General features: G+C 45.7%; 1 protein-coding gene across 4 annotated transcripts in view; it reads right to left on the bottom strand.

The window, feature by feature from the left end:
• The window catches only part of L3mbtl3 (L3MBTL3, histone methyl-lysine binding protein), a 113,190-nt gene that overhangs the window by 69,986 nt on the left and 21,694 nt on the right, over nt 1–21,510 (bottom strand). For 2 of the 4 annotated variants that reach the window (XM_023714280.1, XM_004630254.3), the window contains exons 2-9: nt 18,169–18,285; nt 11,234–11,345; nt 10,811–10,885; nt 9,301–9,460; nt 8,144–8,276; nt 7,136–7,220; nt 5,640–5,731; nt 3,886–3,990 (exon numbers count right to left, since the gene is read on the bottom strand). In XM_023714280.1, coding sequence (XP_023570048.1) covers nt 3,886–3,990; nt 5,640–5,731; nt 7,136–7,220; nt 8,144–8,276; nt 9,301–9,460; nt 10,811–10,885; nt 11,234–11,345; nt 18,169–18,270 — 864 coding nt within the window. In that variant the 5' untranslated portion in view covers nt 18,271–18,285. The remainder of the gene's footprint in view (nt 1–3,885; nt 3,991–5,639; nt 5,732–7,135; nt 7,221–8,143; nt 8,277–9,300; nt 9,461–10,810; nt 10,886–11,233; nt 11,346–18,168; nt 18,286–21,510) is intronic. The other 2 variants (XM_023714281.1, XM_004630255.2) reach the window with 2 other exon arrangements.

Below are 21,510 nucleotides of genomic sequence, written 5' to 3'. Positions count from 1 at the left end.
TCTTCAAGAATACAGAGTCTGCCAACAGGAATGTATACACACTTCAGGAAAAGAAACTCTGAAGTGCGTATATATATTTTTGGCAGACTCTGTATTTGCTGAACCATTAACAATGATTTCTTTTGGCAAATGGGAGTGAGAAGGCAAGGGCATCTTTTTTATACAGCAGTACTTTTTCAATTAAAAGATACTAGCTGTCCTACTGAATATATGTAATTTGCAACAGAGCTGAGCCTGGATCCCCGGGGAAGCTCAGTCTCTCTGGCAGGGTGCTCTGCCCCGCAGCCCCTGTGGTCTCCGTCCTACAAAACCTCTGGGACTCCTGCAGTCGGCGCCTTCCCGAGCTCATTCCTCCCTATGCCTCCCTTCAGCTCCTGGCTGAGCTCAGGACACCACTTCCTCCTCGGTCCTCCTGGCTAAAACTTCGACCTCCTGATGTGCCTGGACGCTCTGCCCACGCCCTCCACCTCCGCTCGCTCCATGCCTACTATTCAGCCCTCTCGCGGCTTCTTAAAAATTCAAATGCTTTATGGTTTCTTCTCATTGGGAAGAGAGAAAAAGAGGGAAAAGAGGGAGAGAAGAGGGCAGGAAGGAGGAAAAATAAAAATAAAAAAGAACATCTCTCAATCTTAAGGAAACAAATGTTCGTGCATCTCTAGAGAGAAAATAACAACTGACACATATGTAGGTCAACTTATAGCCACACACAGCAGAAGTTTAAAGGCCACTTTCCACTTGGCAGCTCTAAGCTTGGAGTACATGAACTTACACAAGCAAAAACAGACAAAGAAAATACTCACTTGAATACTTTTGTGAATAAGAAAAAAAAGTTATTCTCCACATGACAACAGTTAAGTGAATGAAAACAATCCCATGAAATGGAGCGCTACCCAATGAGCAACAGTATTAAAGATATCCAAGGTACAAGGTGTGACCAAAATAGAGTGAATGTCTATGCTGAAAAGTTCCTTACAGCAAGAGACATAGCTACGAATCCTCCTCTCTCACTTTCTCTTCCTTTTTTCTTTTTTTGGTATGGGACTCAAACTCAGGACCCTGCGCTCGCCAGGCAGGTGCTGGGCCACTCAGCCAAATCCCCAGCCTTGCCCTCTCACGGTGAATTCACTGATCCCATCATACCTGCTACTTTCTGAAGCAGCTGTGGAAGTCCTCCTCTGTGCGTCTCTATGAGGACTAACACAGCCAACTGCCATCCAAACAGAAAGGCAGGCTCACAAGACACCATGTCCTCAACCACCTGACCTGGGTCTTCACCCTGTGACTTCGGGCTCCTCCCCCGTCAGAAGGACCAGGAAAACAATCACTCTGGACTGGCTCAGGATACTGAGGCAGCTACAAGAGTACCACTAAAGACATGAAAGGGGCCTTCCAGGACTGGCTCAAAAAGTGCCAAGAATGACAGGATAATTGTGTTTGGAGTATCTTAAGGGAGATTATGGCAGCAGTGTTAGTTTGTTTGAATCTTTTAGTTATTTATTTATTTTTTTAATCTGGTACAGGGTCTCGCTATGTACCTTGGACTCATACTGATTCTCCTGTCTCAGCCTCCCCAGCGCTGGGATTACAGGTATACACCACCATGTCTGGTTTCAGTGGCTGGCGCAGCATGCGGTCCTGGAGATTGAACCTGGGTACCTGCACTTGCTGGGCAGGCGCTCAGACCACCGAGCTACCTTCCCAGCTCCATGGCATTATGTTTTTACTCAAGTTTTTAAATTTAAATACTCATTACAGTTCTCAATCACACCACATGTCACAAAAGCTGCAGAATATCATGTAATCTATCATTCAGGTCTAAAAAAAAAATCCACACATGTATTTCACAGAACAGACGACACCGGGAGGGGCACAGCAAATCACTCTGGGTATTACGCTACATAGGGAAGCAGGGCTTTGGACAGATGCTAGCACTTTTAACTAGATTAAGTTTTCACAATCAGAAACCTAACTTCTATACTATAAACCTGGACAGAGGAAACATCCCTCAGAAGCCAAGTGCGTTAGCAGCCCCTTCTCGCTCTAGCACTAACTTCTCAACAGCAGTCTCTGCTTAACTGGACCCGCCTTCTGCACACAGGCCCTGGACGTTGCCCTTCCGCCCGCTTTTGCTCAGCGCTGCCCCTGCCTTCCAGTGTGGCCACAGCCCTTCTCTCTCCCGCTGCTCTGCAGTCCCCGCGCTTAGGCACACCTTGTCCCTCCCTGGGAGTCTCACCCTCTTCACAGGACAAACCCACCAAGAAACCTGGTGTTCCAGCCAACTCCAGCGCACAGCGCAGGAGGGAAAAGACACACAAGGTCCACACACCGTCGAGAGCCGCAGGACTCTCACACACGCCAGCAAGGCTGCGAAGTGTCTCACTCACTTTCGGAGTGGGAGTAAGAACGTTCGGCCTTCCCTTTCATTGCCTAGCACAGCAAGAGGGCCTCGGTTTTCTCATGTGAAAGGTGAAGAGCCTGTTCTGTCTCAAAAGCCTGCTGTTTCAAGAATGAATTTGATTTCTGATCAAGAAGATTATGGAGCCACGGAGAAATGTGTTCAATGATCTAAAGTGAGCCTGGGGAGAGTCACATGGAGAGAAAAAACATTTTCTCAAGCTTTCAAGGAGAGCAAATTGGTCAAGCAATGGCCGTGACTCATCCTCATATCAGGCACTTACAAAGAATGTACAAAGGGCGGTGCAGGGCTACAGGACAAATCCTGAGAGTACTTGGCTGACTTTATCAGACACAAAAGTTACATTCCTTGGTATATAGGTCTTGCTATATCTTGGTCTTAACCATCCAGCAGAAAAGTATAAAAACGAGGTATATAAAGTAAATCCGTATTAATACGATGAGCTGTAAAAGGCTCAAGTCAGTAACTTCTGAGGATAACCCACTAATATTATAGACTGCTAGACAGTATTAGATGTTTAGTTGAATCGGACCCCAAAGTATTTAGATGCCAATAGAATATTCACCTCTGACAGGACAAAAAAAAAAAGAAAGGAAAATTAAAATTAAAAAAAAAAAAAAATGAATTTGAGCTCGGGGACGGGAGGCTTTCTGCTCTGACCACGGCCATCGGTCACTGTGATCTTCAGAGCCAGCTGCCAGCCACCAGCCATCGCAGGGCTGAGTCCTGCAGCAGCCGGGGAAAGAACTCCAGGAGGCCCACTAGTGCCCAGATCCCAGACCATCAGGTTCCATTGTGGGTAATTTTTAAGATGCACACTGCTGGCTCAAGAGAAAGAGCAGGAAGGCCAGCACAGCAGGAAAACTTAGAAAAGGCTGTGTTCTCAGGAGTACCCTGGAGTCCTACTCTATGGCTACAGGTATGTGTATCTGACTAACAGTGCCTGAAATTTTCAGAGACACTCTCAAAATGCTAAAGAAAATAAGTTATCTGTCACCCTCTTCCTTATGTTAAGGAACATAGTAAAGTCCATGGTGTCAGACAGACCTGGATTCAAACCCAGATTCTACAATGTCTTGAGGCTGTGTGGCTTTGCATACATTACTTCATCCCTCTGGGCCTCAGTTCCCTCTTCTATAGAATGGGTACAAAAACCCCTGACCTGCACTGGGTAGAATCGTGAGGCAGATCAGGTGAGCTGACGTACACAGGCACTAAGGAAGCACTCGACCCATGATATTCTCATTACTAACGCCCCTCAAAGCCCGGCATGGCGGCACATTCCTGCAACCCAGCTATGCTGGAGGCTGAGGCAGCAGGACTGCAAATTCAGTGGCAGCCTGGACAACACCCGGAGTCAAAATAAAAACTGACAAAAGGCTGAGGAAGAAGCACAGTCCTTAGTACCACAAATGAAATAAACCGATGACCACCATTTTCTTTTAAGATGAAAGAGAGGCAAAGCCTACCTCGGCCACGGTGAGCACGCAGTACACAGACTGATGTTCAGGGTCCACGCCTTCCAGCTTCATGCCGACCTTGAATCCATTCTTGTTGTAGGGGAACGACTGGTGCTGCAACAGAGAGCGACCGCAGCTTCACTCCGGCCCTGGGGCCCGTTAGAAATGTGAATAATTACCATTCTCAACGACTAAGTAAATACACAAATTACTCCTAAAATTCCAAAAGGACTGATGAAAAATGGACAAGGTTATAAACAAGTCGCCACGTGGAAACCTAACATCTTGGAGCCTTTGTCTTACCTACTTGTAGAGATACTCATCCATCAACGTCGCACCAAGTAAATTAAGCCCAAACCCACATTAGGTACCTATCAGATGAGTGAAGATCTATAGACTTGCTAACACGCAACATTGCTGCAGCACTAGGACAGCCGACAAGCCACATGCATCACTGCTGGGGCTGAAGCGCAGTCCGCTCCGGCTGCCCCACAGCAGCTCTGAGAAGCCGAGTGTCCTAAGAAACGGGCCAGCAGAGGTGCTCACAGGTGTGCCAGTGCTGAGAGGGTCCACAGCAAGGAGAGCAAAAGGCTCGAGAAGGAGCAGCCCAGACAGCCCGGGGTGAACGTGGGCGTGAAGAACCATGCCTTCGTGTAAAGGATGAAGGGACTAAAGAACTGAGGTGCAGCAATCCCCAAACCGCCAAGGGACACAAAAACGCAGAAGCCAGCAAGCGCCCTGGCTCGGGATGGGCTATGCGCCCGCCCGCCCGCCCATAGGTGCTCCCACACAGGTAAGTCTCTGGCAGGAAAAAAAGACACTGGTCCAGCCATCGCTCCGGGGAAGCGCAGCCCCCAGGCACATGCCGGGCTCCTGGGGCCACACTTTCATGTTCTTTCTCATTCTGAATCGCATAAATGTACACTGATGCGAGAAATCAGTTTCACTTTAGTGTTGGTATGAAAAAGTCTAATCTGTCATGGTTTAAGGTGACAGAAAACGAATACGTTATTGCTATTACATTTATATTAAATATTGTCAAGGTAGTTATAATCATTCTCTCATTTACTACTCACTTTTTAAAAACTGTTGTGGTCGTTCACACATAAAAGACTCCTATGGCAGATCTATGACGTATCATGATTAAATATAACACAGTAACTTGCACCAAAGGTCTGCAGACTACAGGTAGTCTAATCCAGCAGCCACCAGTCCCACAAACCAAGCTGTCGGGACACACTCACGCCCATGCCTGCGCATGTCACCAAGGTTCCCCTCGCGCTACACAACCCAGTTGGGAGGAACCAACAGACCCTCGGAGCCCTGCAAAGGATTGACTGTTTACTACCTAGCCGTACGCACGTAACAGTCTACAGCTCTCTGCTCTATTCGGGGGCAATGGCTCCTATTCTGAACTATCCCTAATAACCTCCACTTTTAACTGATTTTAAATTACCCAAGAAAGAACATTTCTACTATACTCATGTAATATATATACTAACCCATGTACAGACGTGTTGTTGTTAAAAGAGAGATCTCTAACACACTCTCTCAAAGCCATGATGCGGACCTAAAATTCCATGCCAGTTTTGCCTTACTGATTTTTTAGTAGTACTGTCACCTGAAGTCAGGAAAGCAAGTCTAGTAGGCATCGGGGAAAAACAGTGCGCGTGCGCGTGTGTATGTACACGTGTGCATGTGCGTGGCATGACTCTGAAGTCACACAGGAAGTGGACCCACCATGCTGATCAAGGGGACCTTACCTCCCTAAAGAGTTTTGCAGGCACCGCCACAGCCTTCTCCTCTTCCAGAAAGGACGCCCAGCACCAAGCTTTCTTGCCTTTAGGAGGCAGACCTGAAAGGCAAGTGAGACTGAAGGAAGGAATTTCCACATCTACAAGTAACGAAAGGCCTCCGTGATAACTCTCACTGCCTGGTTCCGCCCCTATTTCCAGGGCTGGTATTTCTCAGTCTCTTCTCTGCCTCATCTTCCAAGGGGCGAGCCCAGGGCCGGGCAGTGAGTCCCACAAACATCCACAGTGGCAGAGGCAGAGAAAGATGCAAGTAACTCAGTACAGGAAGGAGGCCAGCAGCAAGCCGAAACAGAACAGTGCCTCAGGCCTCCAGGCCGTGAAAGCTCCCACAAGCAAGAGGCTCACAACTCCCCCGCCCCCAGAGGAAGTGGCTGAGGCTGAGGGCTTAGGGAAGAGCCACTAACCTGCAAAGGCAGACAACATCACTGATGCATCAAGCGTCAGACTTTTAGACATAAAAGCCTAAGTGTTAAGGGGGCAGTTAATATTAATTTCATTTTGGATTCATCTGACAAAGTCCTGGTAATGAGAAAAGGAGTGGCAGCTTGACTAGCGGCCAAGTTGGGGGAAAGCATTCACGTGATGCACCCGCACAGGCAATAGTGGAGACACAGTGAAAGAAAGAAAAAAACATCTGAGTATCTAAAGCAAAAAAACCCAACAGGCTGGAGCACAATGGAAGACACTGAGGTCTCTGTGGAAAACCGCCCAAGGTCCATCCTGAGTGAGGGGACTGGTCCTCAGCCAAACTCCCAAGGGAAGGAGGCCAAGGGCGGGGATCTCCCAGGGAACAGTACGCTGTAGGCGGAACCCACAAGAAAGCCAGGCAGCACAACTCAAGCTTGTACTTCTGAGAAAGCGCAGAACCTAAACCTTGAACACTGTGTGAGGACAGAGGCTTTGGTCAAGGTATGTACACAAGTACCATCTCCCTGATGGAAAGATAAGCAGAGAAGAGGTGTCCCACGCTCGGGCTGAAACCCTTCTACGTCACCACTTTCCACTTGCCCTCGTCTACTTCCTCAAAGCCTCTGCTCTTCAAGTCACTGCTTTAATCCAGAGGCTCAAATACCTGGGGTGAAATGCAGGCAGCCTACACAGTAGATGTGTGCAGTTTGATTTTCCCAACCTTTGAAAGGATTTTGACTTCCTGGGAACAATTCCATCCAGGAAGAAAAGTGACCACCTATGTCCTCTTTCTTCTTAGCCAAATGCGTTTTCTAAAACCTAAATTTCCTGTTATACCATATGTTAATCATATAAATTAATAGATTTCACACTGGCATATCCATCTGTGAATATATCACCATCAATGGTCCAAGGTCTTGGTTTTCCTGATAAAACTGAGTCAAAGGAAAAAAAAAAAGACTACAACTTCTGTTAGTGTAGGAACTAAATTCCAGGTTTATCAGATTCCAAGTAAATCCTTTCTCTCATCAGCTCACCCTGCTTCAGGACGGCCGAATCCCCACGCCTTTTCCTCCGGGCTCTCTGCGAGCCCCTCAGGATTCTTCCATCTTGTTTGGTTTCCTACGGCACAGAAGGAAAATGATGGCTCATAAGCTCATGCAACTGCACCGATGAACAGTTAGACTGCTGTCAGAAAGCGTTCTTCTTTGTTACCCTTTTCTTCAATTTCATTTCCTGACTTCTAAAGAGAGTAAGAATACAGTTCTCTTACAAGCCGTGTTGCTTTTGGCCCAAGGTCACAGAAAACAGAGAAGGTGGGTTCCAAGAAGCGCACTCTGCTCCCCCCACACCTCTCCCCTTAGCCCCCCTCTCCCAGCTCCTCGTCCTTCTGCCATGCTTCTCCTCAGACCTCATGGCCCCCTTTCTAGGCTTCTCTGCCAGTGTCTCTGCTCATCTGGTCTCTTCTCTTCCCCGCCTGTCGCCCGCCTTGGGCTACACGCCAGTTTCAATGCTGGACACTTCCAATTGCAATCTGTACTTCTGCCCTTGCCTCCAGGGGCAGTGTGTATCCGAGGACTCCCGGGGGTTCCATCTGGTGGCTGATGAGCGTCTCAACTCCTGGCAGCTAAATGACTCTGGGTGCTCTACTCTACCCCTGCCTTCCCACTCTCAGTAAGTGACAGGATTACCCAGGCAGTGGTTCGCTTCAACAACCTAAGATTCTCAGAAGCCCTGGCAATCCTACTTCTTCCACAGACCCCAGCCCACTGCCTGCCGCCCACCACAAGAAGCGGCTAGCGGGGCTCCCTGGTTCTACTCCTGCTCATATACCTCAAGGCTACAGCACTCACTCGAAAGTATAAATCACAAATCCTCCGCCTTAAACTTTCCTGAGGCACAGAGAGGTGAGTAACTCAGCCAGTGACAATTTCAGAGCCAGCCCGGAGAGCACAACCAACTGGCCCAGAGTCCTGGCTGTGCCAGTGACACTGCCCAGTCTAGAGCCACCCAATGCTTCCTGGGGTTGCAGAAGAGACACTCACCATTTCATCATCTCTCTCTTCACCATCCTCCTTGGCGTCGGCTTTCAGGGATAACTTCGGTTTTTTCTTCCGACTACATTTAGGGTCCTCTTCCTCGTTGTCCTCTCCTGTGTCCCTCTCTTCCTTCTGATCTCTGTTGTGTTTATAACCCCAAAACAGTGACAGCAAACAACACCTATCAAACATCTACACGGTGATTATCAAATGCATAAGTTATTTTTAAAATATCATTCCCCACAGGACAAATACTTCATTTCCAGGAGATAAGCAATAGTATTACAATATCATGTACAGGGAACACTTACAATCACTATGACATAGGACATGTGTCAGGTTAGAAAGTGGAAATGATCTCATATGTCAATTTCAGAAGGGGCCCAGCAATACATGTGAAATAGGTTCTAACAAGTTTATAATTGTTATAAACTGCCTCTGCCAACTATATTAATAAAAGAATTAATTATTTTAAAATGCTTGGCTTCAGGGCAATACCAAAGGAAGGATCTATTATTAAGAGAGGCAAACCCAACTGGAAAGGCCAAGCACAACTTTGGAAAGAGAAACAAACCCCAAGGTTGTGCTGCTTCAAACACACGAGCAGCTCCCCGCAAGGCGGCTGTGTGGTCCCTGCTCAAAGGCCACAACAGTACTCACGAACGCGCTCCCTAGCTGAGGCGCGAACGAGTGTCTGCAGGGGCGAAGTAAGTGCTGCTCAGCACACCCACACCCCAGCCTGGACCCGAGACCGTCCCAACACGACTCACACACCACCTGTCCACTGCAGCCAGTTCCATCCCACGGACAGCCCACCCGTGGCAGCTCTGTTCCCTGCGCGGAGCTTTCACTGATCTTTCATAAGTGTGGGAGTATCATCAAAATGCGGGCAGCCCAGAAAAATCTAAATGCTGTTAGCAGAGGCCACCCAGGTGCATGGAGACACAGGGCTGAGGCTAAGGCGGGGTGGGCTGCAGGCAGCACACAGCTAAGGCTGGGCCCACGTGGGTCACTAGGCCCCAAGGGCTGCGTCTCTAGAGAACTCTTGGGGGTTAGGGGGGTGAAGGGGAGCCAGGCATCAGGGGACACAAAACCTCTGTATGTTCAGGCAAGTGACCCTAAACCTACAGCCCACTTCACAGATGGAACAAGGCAAAACCTACTTGTCTTTGACATGCCGAGCACAATTCTGGCTGCAAAAGCCTCCTCCAGGAAGGCACTCATCTACGCTGCCGTACTGACAACAGTTCTCACAGAACTGAAGCCCGTCTACTTTCATCGGTTCCTTCAACCGGAAAGGTACTCCAGTCTTCTCTGAAAAGACTAGAAGATCAAAAGAAGGAGAAAGGAGTTAAAACTGTGACAGAAGGCACTGCAAAATGCTAGTAAATTTTTCTTCTAATCATTTGGTTAGCAACACACTAAGGGAGAATGTTTGTTGAATGAATTATTAAGCTATAGAATCTGGATTGCTCTAACCATTTATACAGCAAAAAAGCAACTGGCAGAAAAGATATAAAAAGCTTGTGAAAGGCTATAACTACAGTGTTCAAAGTAAAATAGAGAAAACTTCATTAGTGACTACACTCAGAGGATAAAATAGTCCATCTGTAGAATTGTAATCTACGAGTATCTTTGATAAAACTGAAAAGGCCATCAAGGGACTTCACATTTATAACCCTTTGATGAACAATTTTGTTTTGCTTAACTAAATCAGCATCTGTTTTACTTTTCATGTAGCAGATCTCCTGAATCATAATTATCCAAGTCATTTAGGAGCTCACAGTATCCTCCACCTGAAGCAACCATTCATTCAACAAACGTTTGTGAGGCACCGATTTACACCAGACACTGACAATGACAGCAGAGACCTCGGCCGAGAGAGCTCACAGTCTAGAAGAGAAGACAGGCAAGGAGACCGAGGCTTCTAACAAGCTGAGGGGCATGCACTAACAGGAGCGTGAGCACGTTTCAGGAGCAAAAGGGGGAAGTGGTTCTTTCGGCTTAGGGGAAGATCAGGGAAGGATTTTCAGACACAAAGCCAAGGGTTGTGACAGTCAAGGAGCAATCCACCAAATGGACAGAGAGAAATGGCGCTTTAGCCAGAGAAAAGCGGCATGAGTAAGGCAAGAAAGCATGAAACCACAAGATGGGGGCCAGACACAATCCTGTGCTGCTGGCGTGGTGGGGACACAACATACAAAGTGGGCACGGAGAGGGAAGTGACAAGGCAAGCAGCACGTGCAGGCCACCCAGCTCTTGGTATGTGTTGCTAAAGAGGCAAAGAGAAACCAGCACAGTATCAGATAAGCAGTCTACACAAGCTCCTCTGACTTCAGGGGAGACCAAGGAGGAAGGGGGTGAAGTGAGAAGTGCAGCGATTACTGAAAAGACCTCTGCAGTGGCTCGCAGGAGAGTTAATAAGGGCCTAAAAACTAGGGCAATAGAAAAGGCCAGATCTGAGACACACAGGAAAAAAAACCCAAGAGCATTAAGTAACAGGGCACGGGGGTAGGAAGAACACACGCAGGACGACTCCTGTAATTCTTGCTTGCCCACTGTGGGGCTGGCGCAACCATCTACTGAAATGTGAGTTACAGAAGAAAGAGCAGGTTTGGAGGGAGGAAGAAATAGAAAATGAGTTGCATTTCAGACATGTGGAGTTTGAGGTACCTGTGGGACATCCGGGTGGAGATGTCCAGTAGGCAGGTGGAAATACGGGCCTGGAGCTCGGGGGAGAGGTCGGGGCTGGAGATACAGATTTAGGAGTCATCAGCATATAGGTGTTAGTTACAACCATCGGATAGATGAGAAAAAAGTGGCAGGCTCTTGGCTAACTAACCTGGGTAGGCAATTACGACTTGGACCAACTCAATAATTTTTAACTAACCTCGTGCAATTACAGATCTGGCATTAGCAAAGACGATAGTTTATAGTTACTATAAAATACAAAAGCTGGCTCCTGGCAGTTTCATTACAGAAGTTTACCTAAGAACATGAGACTCAAACAATCATCCAGCCTATTATAAAACCTCAGATATCCTTATCTCAAATCTTTCAGTAGGAAGAAACGAAATGCTGATGGCTCCTTCTTACCTTCTTGAGCGGTTGGCACCATCCACGTGGTGGTAGCAGTTGCCTTTTTAACATTTTCCATCTCACTCTCATCTGTAATAACTTCCAGGGCTCCAAACTCATTTACTCGAAACTGGGGACAACACAGCAGAGAGAGGCAAAACTACGCAAGTGTTCAGCACAGTAACTGTGTCACGGCTGACACAAAGGCTTTTCACAATGCGCCGGGTGTGACAGGTGCTTTTAACAAATTAAGTGTTGGATAAGCCTTCTATGGGTGGGGAGAACTTTGTACCTTACTCACTTTGGAGCTGGGGCAGGCTGTACATCCTACACCAGTGACAGCAAACCTTTAAAGACAAGCACCCAAACTGCCACCCAAAACTCACTCACCCATCGTAAAGGGCCAACACTACAACTAACCTGAGCCCTGGAGTTTTGGTTTAAAGGAAGTAAGTCATAAATGGTCACGGTGGTGGCCGCAGGCTCACTACCAAAGTCCTATATTGCTCCCATTTATTTAAATTTTACTTGTCCTTCCTGATAGACTTTTTACTAAGGTGTTATTTCATTTTATTGCTCATTTAAATATTCATTAATGTAAAAAATTATGTTTTTCTCAAGAATCAAATGATCTCATCAAGCTCACCTAGTCAGGAAGAAAGTAACGGCTCCTGACACTCTAAGACGAGGATGGGTGATCCACGCGCATCCCCCTCTCCAGGACGACACCTCCCCCTCCCTGCACTGCCTTGCGCGCTTCCTCTCCTGCTTCCCCATCTAGTCCTCACAGCCCCCTGGAGATGGCTGGGCCTGCTGCCCAGGTATATGGTCTACCGGCTACATACAATTTTATCCCTGAAAAGTGAGTGGGGTTTTGATTTCCTGGACATTCTCATTTCTAATTTTGAAAACTTCCTTTCATCTCACTGCAAGCTCTACACAAAGGATGTTTCCACAACAACCTGGCTGCAGCGCACGTTTAAGTCCTAACCGCTAGCTCTGTGTGGGGTCCTGGTCTTTCTGAAACATCAAGGTTCATTCTCATAGTCATGCGCTGATGACTCAAACAGTTTTCTGATTTCTTTCTGGCTTTCTATAAAACATAATGGCAGGAGAGACTCAAATTTTAACAGATGATTAGTAAGTGCAAAAGCCGAAGTTCAAAGGGACAATAAAACTTTCCTAGGCCTTTCATCAAAATGTAGATAAGCACACAAATATACTGTACTTAAGCAAAGCTTTCCATTTTCCAACCTGAGAAAAAAATCTATTTGGTCAGCATGCCAACTAAATTTTTATTTTATTAAAAGATATTCTAATGCTGAATCAGAAAATTTTTAGCCCAGAATCAAACACCACTGTCTCCACCAGATGCAAACAGAACTTTAGACAATTCTCTATGAACAGTCACTGAATATTTTCTAAGCTGAAGGAGTTGAAACAGTTGAGGAATGAGAGGCTGCCTTCTCCCTACTATGGATTCCGATACAAGTTCCCAGGTGACACGTCCGCAGTACACGCTGGTTCAGGAAATGGTAAGCAGTAATGAGATGGGAACGCTATAAATGTAACTGTACTGTTTAGAAAATGACACTTTAAACAAAAAACAGATTCTTAATGATCAAATCTGAAAATCAAGTATTTCAAAGTAAGGCTGACAGTACCATCTACTGGGCAAGAGTAGAAAAAGCAGGCCATTATGATAATTATTAATTAATGATATTAAAGAGTTTGATAGAAAATTCTGAATTCTGAATTCTAAAAAATAGGCACAAATTTTGTAATTCATTTCAGGGAAGTAATTTTACTTTTATGACATTACTGATGCCATACATAAGTTTATTTGACAAATACGAAATATGAGAAATAGCCCCAAACCTTGATACTCAACTTAAAGGACCCTGTGGCTGAAGAGCACACATTGCTGAGTGCAAGCCACCCTGCACTGTCAATGCTGAGAAAGAGAAGACCACCGGGTGTCACGTCCAAGTAAAACTTCAGAACTATGGAACTTGCATGTGTTTGGCACAAATATTTTTAAAGCTGAAAGTTAACATTCCTGTGTATCACATTCAATCTCAGTCATTTTCTCCTTCTCCTATTATGAACTGCCAAAAACTGACCCACAGCCAAAATCAAAACAGAAATGCAGTATCACGTAGACACACGGGGGGCTCCTCTAAGCTACAGATCCACAGACAGATTTCAAAAGGTGATGTACGAAATATGAGCAAAATGATGGCCGTGCACACACGCAGGCGTGGGGGTGAGGCTCCTCAGGTCTTCAAAGGCGTCCTGTAATCCCGAAAAAGTACATCTCATCTGCTCTTTCTGCAGTCACTCATCTCAAAAACTGAAGACCTCAAAGCATTTTCAAAGCCCCCCGCCACAGGCAAAAACAGAGCGGAAACGCTTCTATGGCCTCTCCCGTTGGCTTTGCTGTGTCTTCCACAGAAGTCCTCCAGCAGAAAATGTTAGCCTAGGTTCGAGGTGCTGCTAATTTTACTGAGACCCCAGCAACAACACTGCAAAATGACCTAGAGATTTCCTAACTCACTTTAATTCCTAATGAAATATTCAGGTCCTAAAACTGAAAAGGTTTTTATAAAGCTTTTTTTTTCTTTTTTTGTATTTTAGGGCAGGGTCTACAGGGTCTCACTACTAGATCAGACTCATAGTGATTCTCCTGTGTTCAGCCTCCCAAGTGCTGGGATTACAGGCTGCCCCACCACGCCCAGTCTCTATCACAGTCTCAGTGCGCCCTGGGGGTGGGGCCAGCACAGCAAGCTGGGGGATTGAACCGCTGAGCCCCTTCACCTGCCTGCTGGCACTTCAATTCACTGAGCTATGTGGCTGGCCCTGCAACGCTTCATTTTAAATAATCAGTTCTTTTAACCTAAAGAGCTATAAAACAACAACAACAACAAAAAGAAAGAAAACAGTATGACAATGTGTCAAGTGTCTCTATTCGACAAACAATATCAAAATTAAAAACTTTACAAAAGTCACTTATTAAGTAAATGAAACATGACAGCTGCGTGTGGCTACATCCATGTCAGTCAGCAAACAATTAGACCTGAAATATGCAAGGCTAAGGTTTTGTTTGGCTTGGCTTCAGCTACCTTTAATTGATCCAATTCTCTTTAGTTCTTTTGCCTACTTTTGCTTATCTTTAATAACAGATCATTAAGAGACACGGCCAAGGGTATTACATTTGTTTTATTACTTTAAGTTTTGAAATATGAATTCTAATTACAGCACCAATGTGAATTAAGGACAAAGGTGTTCGCAGCTGAACTGCTGTACACGTAAGGCAGGACCGGGCAAACTGCACTGGAGTGATGTGGAACTCCTCCGCCAGCTCTCGCCTCCTCCACGGGGTCCAGCTCTCGGCTAGGTGCACGAGCTCGCAGTAGGTGGGATGCACAGCTCTCAGAGAATCTCCGGGCTCCCCCAGGGACCTGGAAACTAATCCTGCAGCCGCAGGAATAACTCCCTGGGGTGAATTCCAGATGCCACCAGACATTCAGGTATATAAACTTCTAGACACAGGGAGCCCTGTCAATACCTTCACACTGCCACTTGTCACCTGCCTGTCCTCAGGGCAGGCCCAGACACATTCATCCTCAAGTATTTATTTGCATTTGATGAGAACAAATGAGGCAGTGGTGAAGCTGCCAAAGCCGGCCAAATCAGGCAGGGACGCCTGGTGCAGACTACTCTGCTTTCCGAGCAGCCCTGCACCCTGCTGCTATGCTCAAAGCCCTTCCTCTCCTGGAAGCCCGCTGCCCACTGCTGCCCTGGTGGCCCTCCTGGCATCTGCTGCCTATTTCCCCTCCTGAAGCCCAGATGATACCAGCTTTTCAAAGCCGCCCTGACTGCTGCGCCTGAAACACACTTTCACCACCTAAGTCCCTGGGACACTTTGCTGTATCTGTTGGCAGGAAAATGTTCTCTGTCTTCAGACAGCAGGAAAGCAGTGCTGAAAGAACCCTCTGAACCCCAGGTGAGCCAGGGCTGGAGACCCAGCTCTAATGAGTCAGCCTCTCTGGGCTCCCACGCAAGCTGTCCATGACAGGCAACACAGAGAACTGCTCCACAAAAGGGCTCAGAGGCGATGCAGGTTGTATCATCAGAGAGTAAGGTCCCTACTGCTGCACCCAGAATGTCTTCACCCTGCTTACGGAAGGCTCTAAGGGTTGGTTAGCCTGGGCAGGCGAGGGGACGGGAGGTCCCAGCCACGGAACGGTAAAAACGGATTGGAGTCTGGGGAATGAATGAAATGTGGCCAGAAAGTAAGGGGCCAAATCCCGCCCGCCCTCTCCTTCTGTCTCTGTCCATCTCTGTCGCTCACACACATCCTCCTGTGGGAAAGTTAAGCGACTGCAATTCCAGCCTGAAAGATCCTGGCCACAGCTCACGGAGCCGCAGTAGCAGCACAGCATGGCCAGCACGCATCTGCTTTCACCGAGCAAAGTCCTTTCAAAGCAGCAAACACTGAAGCATATGAAAACCCAGGCCAACAGCAGAAAGCGGGCCTTTACGCACAAGCTAACTGCGTCCGCTGGAGGCACTTGGGCTGGCTGTCTTAGGCTACCACGTTGTTAGAAAGTTCACAACCCTTACTACAAACTAGAAGCCTGTACAATATAAAATAGGCAACGTATGATATGAGAGTATAAGTTTCATGGTTTATTCAAAGCTCTTTCCACTACTTTCATTGCATGAAAAATCAATTTTGCAGTCAGCTCTCCTAAGTAACTTAGATTTTTTAATGTAAGGAGCAAGTGAATTAGAAACCCTAAGCAATCTAATCAATGGGCTAGTTTACAGTTTCTAAATCTCAGATCAAAAGGGTTATAATGTCAAAAGTAATTTTTCATTATTTTTAAAAGTGAAGTACTAAACTGTCCACAGCACAGAACATGAAGTGAACTGGACACCCGGCAATTACTCCAGTAATTAGATGAACCAAAAAGTCCAACCAAATAATTCCGATTATGAAGCCTACTAATGGTTTGATTACCTGATTAATGATTTAATTACCTAAAACTCATGCCTCTGAAAACAATCCAAATGACTTAAGAGTTGGAAACTTTAATATTAGTCAACGCTATCCCAACAGAAATACACATTCCATCAAGCACCTGACATTGAAAGAAACAGCCACTGGAAAAGGAAATAAACATGTACAAGAAAAATAAGACAAGTGAAATAACAGAAAGGCGTTTACACAATATATCACAAAGCCAGAAAATACTCTTATAAGCACATATATAAACACACATCTATATTTATTTTAATGTGCATAACCACTTTATGATCTCAACTCTTATTATAGATTCTAATAGCCTCATTCCAAATAAAGCTTCCAAAATTTAGAAAGTTTGAGAAACAATTTCTCTGTCTCAAAAATTTTCAAAGATCTATCTTATTGTATCCAGGCAGACATTTGGAAAATGTCAGGTAAAACCCTCAGTAGTCATTTAATTCTTCATCCCATGCACAAGAAATTTGACTCAAAGAGATAAGTTGAGTCAGTCAAGATCACTAAAAATCCACTTTCATTTTAAAATGATTACAATTGACACATAATACTTCTGCATATTTATGGGCTACACTATGATAATTCCCTGCATGTATAAACGTACAGTGATCCCATCAGGGTAAGACACACTTCCATTCCCTCCCACATCTATCATTCTTCTGTTTTAGGGGGCTTCGGACTCATCATTTTTACTCTGAAATACATGCATATGGTTTGAGATTCCAGTCACCCTACTGTGCTACAGAATACTAAGACTAATTTCACCTATCGGTTTTGGCTCGCAGCAAGAAAACTCAACCCCTTCTGTAGATTTCATGGAACTTCATCACAGCATTTTCTTTTTAACTCTGAACTCAAATGTCAGTGTCCTTCACTTAATTAAACTTAAACTAGCTAAAATCAGGGGTTTTTCCAAACCACACCACCGGGGAATAGTAACAGCAGGCTTGGATATGACACCTGTCATAGCCACCAAGAGGAATTAGATTCTGAGAAACCTGTACTACTGGGAAGAAATTTCTATTCAAAGCAGCACCAATCGAGCATTCAAAAGGAAACCTGCCAGCCTAGTAGGGACATGAGAAGTTCAAATACCTGAGTGACCAAGAACAAATTCAAAGTCTAAAGGCCACAGATAGGTCCAGGGTCTCGGGGACAGGATCAGAGGAAAAAAGCACATTACACATGAGAAGGGGGGTGGTGGTGTCCCCAGACAGCTGCTTGCTCAACCATGACTCTTGGGGCAGCAGAGGTGGCCCAGCACAGTGTTGGTGGGCTCGGACAGGGTCCGGGACAATCACCTAGGAAAGCCACAGGCTGAAGCTGCTGCAGAGAGCTCCCATCAACAACCCACAGGCAGTCAGACTTTGAGGAATCACCTGCTTCTTAGCCTGTACCTGTAGAAAAATCTACTGTTTATACTGTAAATAAGGGGAGGGGACAAACAGTCCTATTTATTCAATATTATTTATTTAATATTATTTTATGTAATTTAACAGTATTTTATTGAGTTTTTAAATGAGAACACCAGGACACAGAGAACAGGGTTACTCAGTTACAAAGTCAATACTACAAAAGCCCAAGAAGCTAGGACCCCTGAGACAGCCACTTCGGCCTTCAGTGGCCAGGGTATTGAGTCCAAACTAAAACAGTCCTAAAGATCAATCTGCAAAGTAAACACGAGCTACGGATCTCATCTCCTAGCCCAAGTGACAGAAGTTTCTGCTAGGTCACCAGCACCTCAAACTGTGTGAGTTTAGGACAGATGCCGAAGCATGACATAAAAACTGAAACAGTACATTCCACGCTTTTGAGTCTTATGCCATGTGTGTATTCACTGTAAAATAAACACCCAGGTGCGCACGCACAGGTACACCAGTGGCTGTGCATACCAAGGACGGCTCACCTTTAGGTCACTTCCAGGTAACGTGCCCACGCCGTCTTTCCAGTCCATGACGCTGAACACGTCGAACTCCTGGCCGCTCGTGCTCGAGGCAGACTCAGTCATGATTTCTTTTTGAACCTCAAAGGGAGAGCAGAAAAGCAAAATCACTAAATATTCCAAAGAGAAGTTAGTGTTCAACTGAATGATTGTTAATTCAGTTTTTCTTAGTTATATGATTTTCCTGACCACCAGATCCCATGTCTGCAGATCTAAAGTAAATGCTTCGAAAATATCTTCCATGAGGCTGCAGATGGGCGCAGAGATACAGCCGAGGCATACAGCCCAGTACTGCAAGGTCCTGGGCTGATCCCCGCCCTGAAAAGCACACAAGAAAGCGCACCTTTTATCATTAACATCTTCTCCCAGGGCAATCTCCAGACTATAGGAGAAAAACGAAAGTGTCATGGCAAACTTCTGCTGTTCTTAAAAAGAAAAGGAATTCATCCATTCACAGAATTTTCACTTAAATGACAGAAAGGATGATGCTTTATACATAGGATTCCTTGTCCTCTAAGAAGGTTTTTGGGGTTCTTCTGGCACCAGAAAGGCAGTAGATATGGTAACGAACTTATCCAGCAGTCCTACTTTCTCCTTGGGAGACGTTCCAGAACTTCCAGTGGATACCAAAAAACACAAGCCAGTACAAGTCCTACACGTAACTATGTGCTTTTCCTATATGTGCATACCTGGGATGAAGTTTAATTTATAAATTAGGCTCAGTAAGAAATGAACAATTTCCCAAAGCAGCAACCTCACACAGGACTTGGGTTTCCTTCCTTATTCAGTTGCGATGCCTCCCTCACCTTCTCACTTACGGGAAATAATTCATGACTCGGCTTTGGCATATCCCGAGTCAGTACACTTGGAGTCAGCCTGGGGCCACTATTGAGTAAAATAAGGGTTACGTGAACACTAGCTCTGTGATACGCGAGACGCCTCCTATGGGACAGACAACAGGGCAGCGCAGTGCATGCAGCGTGCGCATGCGGGCCAGCAGGACGCTACAGGCCTGGATTTAGTCATGCTATTCAGAATGTAATTTAAAATTTATCACTAATTTTTGGAACTTTCCACTTAATATTTTGAGACTGCAGCCAACTTCAGGAAACTGAAAGCTCACAGAGTAAAACTACAGGTAAGGGAAGGCCACTGAATAAAATATTGATAAACACAGAAGAAGCCACTTTGATTGTTAAAAATAAAACAGGAAAACTCCGACCGTTACTGACTGTCATCCACTAAGCTCCTAGATTAAGTACTTGTTCCCCATACGGGAAATGCGCAACGGGACTGGATCTGTCAGAAAATCCATATTCAATTCAGTCGAAATATCTGCCAATTTGTTATTCTAAGAAATAGGAAAACAGTCTTAAAATATACAGCAAACACCAATAATTAGGCTCTGTTAAGATAACCAATTTGGCTAGGCAAACTGTGATAATATTTTTATTTTCACTTTTTAAATTGCAAAACAAACTGTTTTCCATAATCACATCATCGGTGGCAATACTCAGAGTGTGCTGAAGCTGTCATCTGCTAATATGAGATAGAACAAGTCATAGATGGGTATCACCCACAACTAAATCGGCAGATCCTGAACTTGATGGGAAAGTATTAGTGTGAATTCATTTATTTTGCTTTTAAAATACACATACTTTCAACCTTATCCACCAAAAGAGTGTGGAAATAACCACCCATCAATGCAAAACAAGCAGGCTGGTGCTCAGACTGTGCTATCTAAAGACCCATTTGTCCCAAATCCCCCCAGAGAAGTATCTGGTTTTTGCTCAGTCCATGTGAGGCCCAGGGCATCTCATCAATCAGGAAAGCAGAGAAGCTGTTATCAAAGGCAATGGAGTTGGGCACAAAGAACTCAGGTGCCATCTGAAGGGGACCAGGCAGCCGAAGTAAGGCAAAGCAGGTGTGTCCTTATTCGCGGCAGTAAACCAAAGCACAGCCACTGAGTTTAAAACCATGAGCTCACAGTGATCCTCAAATCAAAGCAAACAAGCAAGCAATGCCTCACTTAACCACGTTGGGAGGACACCAGGGTGCTGATTCCTTGTTTAGAAAAAGAAAAACAAGCACGTGTGAGTTACCTGGCATGCAAGCGGAACAGGCTGCTTCTTTACAAGAAATGCCATTTGCACTTAACAACTGTGTTTGCTTGGTCTTAGGTATTTGGCCAGGATTAGGTCGAAAGTTAATGAGGCAAGCTCATCCCATGGCGCTATTCACTGCTAACGATGACATTGGAGCACTTGGGGAAAAACTGGGGTTTTGGAAAACTTGTATCCATCCACATGAACTGTTTGACAGCTTTCTTTCTTGCTAAGACTTCACTGAGGAGATGGGGGGCGGGTGGTGATAAGAACGTGTGACACAGAAAATATGTCACAGTGAAATGTGTCAGCATTCAGAAGGTCCACGCGATTCAGCCAGGCAGCCCCTTTCGGACGACCAATGCACTTTATTACACTATGCAGGGCGAAGGCATCCAAAGAACCAGAGAGACGGGCCTGAGTGCCACCGAGCAGGAAGGGCCCATGGGAGAGCTTTCCAACTACACATTCAACTGACCTTTGAGAAACTACCACAGGAAACTCCGGGGTGGCATCAAGGAGGAATGCACTGTCGCTGCACAGAGTACTTCCTACTGAACTGCTTTTCTTTTCTAATTTTTTAAAAGGGGTGGTCAAAATAAATAGTAATTATTAAAATGTTACAAAATACTAAAGTGAAACATACATTGGTGTGGTGCACAGCACTCGGGAGGCAAAAGGCAGGTTTACTGCAAGTTCAAGGCCAGTCGGGGCTATATAGGGAGTTGAAGACCATCCTGAACTACATAGCAAGACCCTGTCTCAAAAAGACAAAAAAAAAAAAGAAAGAAAGAAGAAAAAGAAGATACACTGCTATCAATCTTCCTCAAAATCCCCATCATTTCAAACACACTTATCCCACTGTTCTTCCACTTTCTGAAGCAAAATACACTAATCAAAAATACAGTGAGTGCCCCCGCCAGGTGCCATGCAAAACAAAGGCAGGCTTGAGAAGACGTGAGGCGCGTCCGTGGCCACCGTGTTCAGGGCATCCAGCACCACGTGACTTCTGGCTCATCCCCAAAGTCAAAATGACTATGGAAATAAGCATTTGGAATCACCTGAGGACACGGGGACAGCCACAGCAGGCTAACTCATGCAAAAGGACCTCCAGACCTGGCTCAGAAGGAGGCAGGAAGAGCGGCGAATGCGTGTGAAGGGAGGACGGTGCCGAGGAGGAGCAACGTGCTGTCTTTTACTG

Source organism: Octodon degus, unplaced genomic scaffold (genome assembly GCF_000260255.1).
Source record: "Octodon degus isolate 3935 unplaced genomic scaffold, OctDeg1.0 scaffold00034, whole genome shotgun sequence".
NCBI classification, from domain to species: domain Eukaryota; kingdom Metazoa; phylum Chordata; class Mammalia; order Rodentia; family Octodontidae; genus Octodon; species Octodon degus.
The sequence above is the reverse complement of the archived record's forward strand: the minus strand, read 5'-3'. Positions and strand labels throughout refer to the sequence as shown.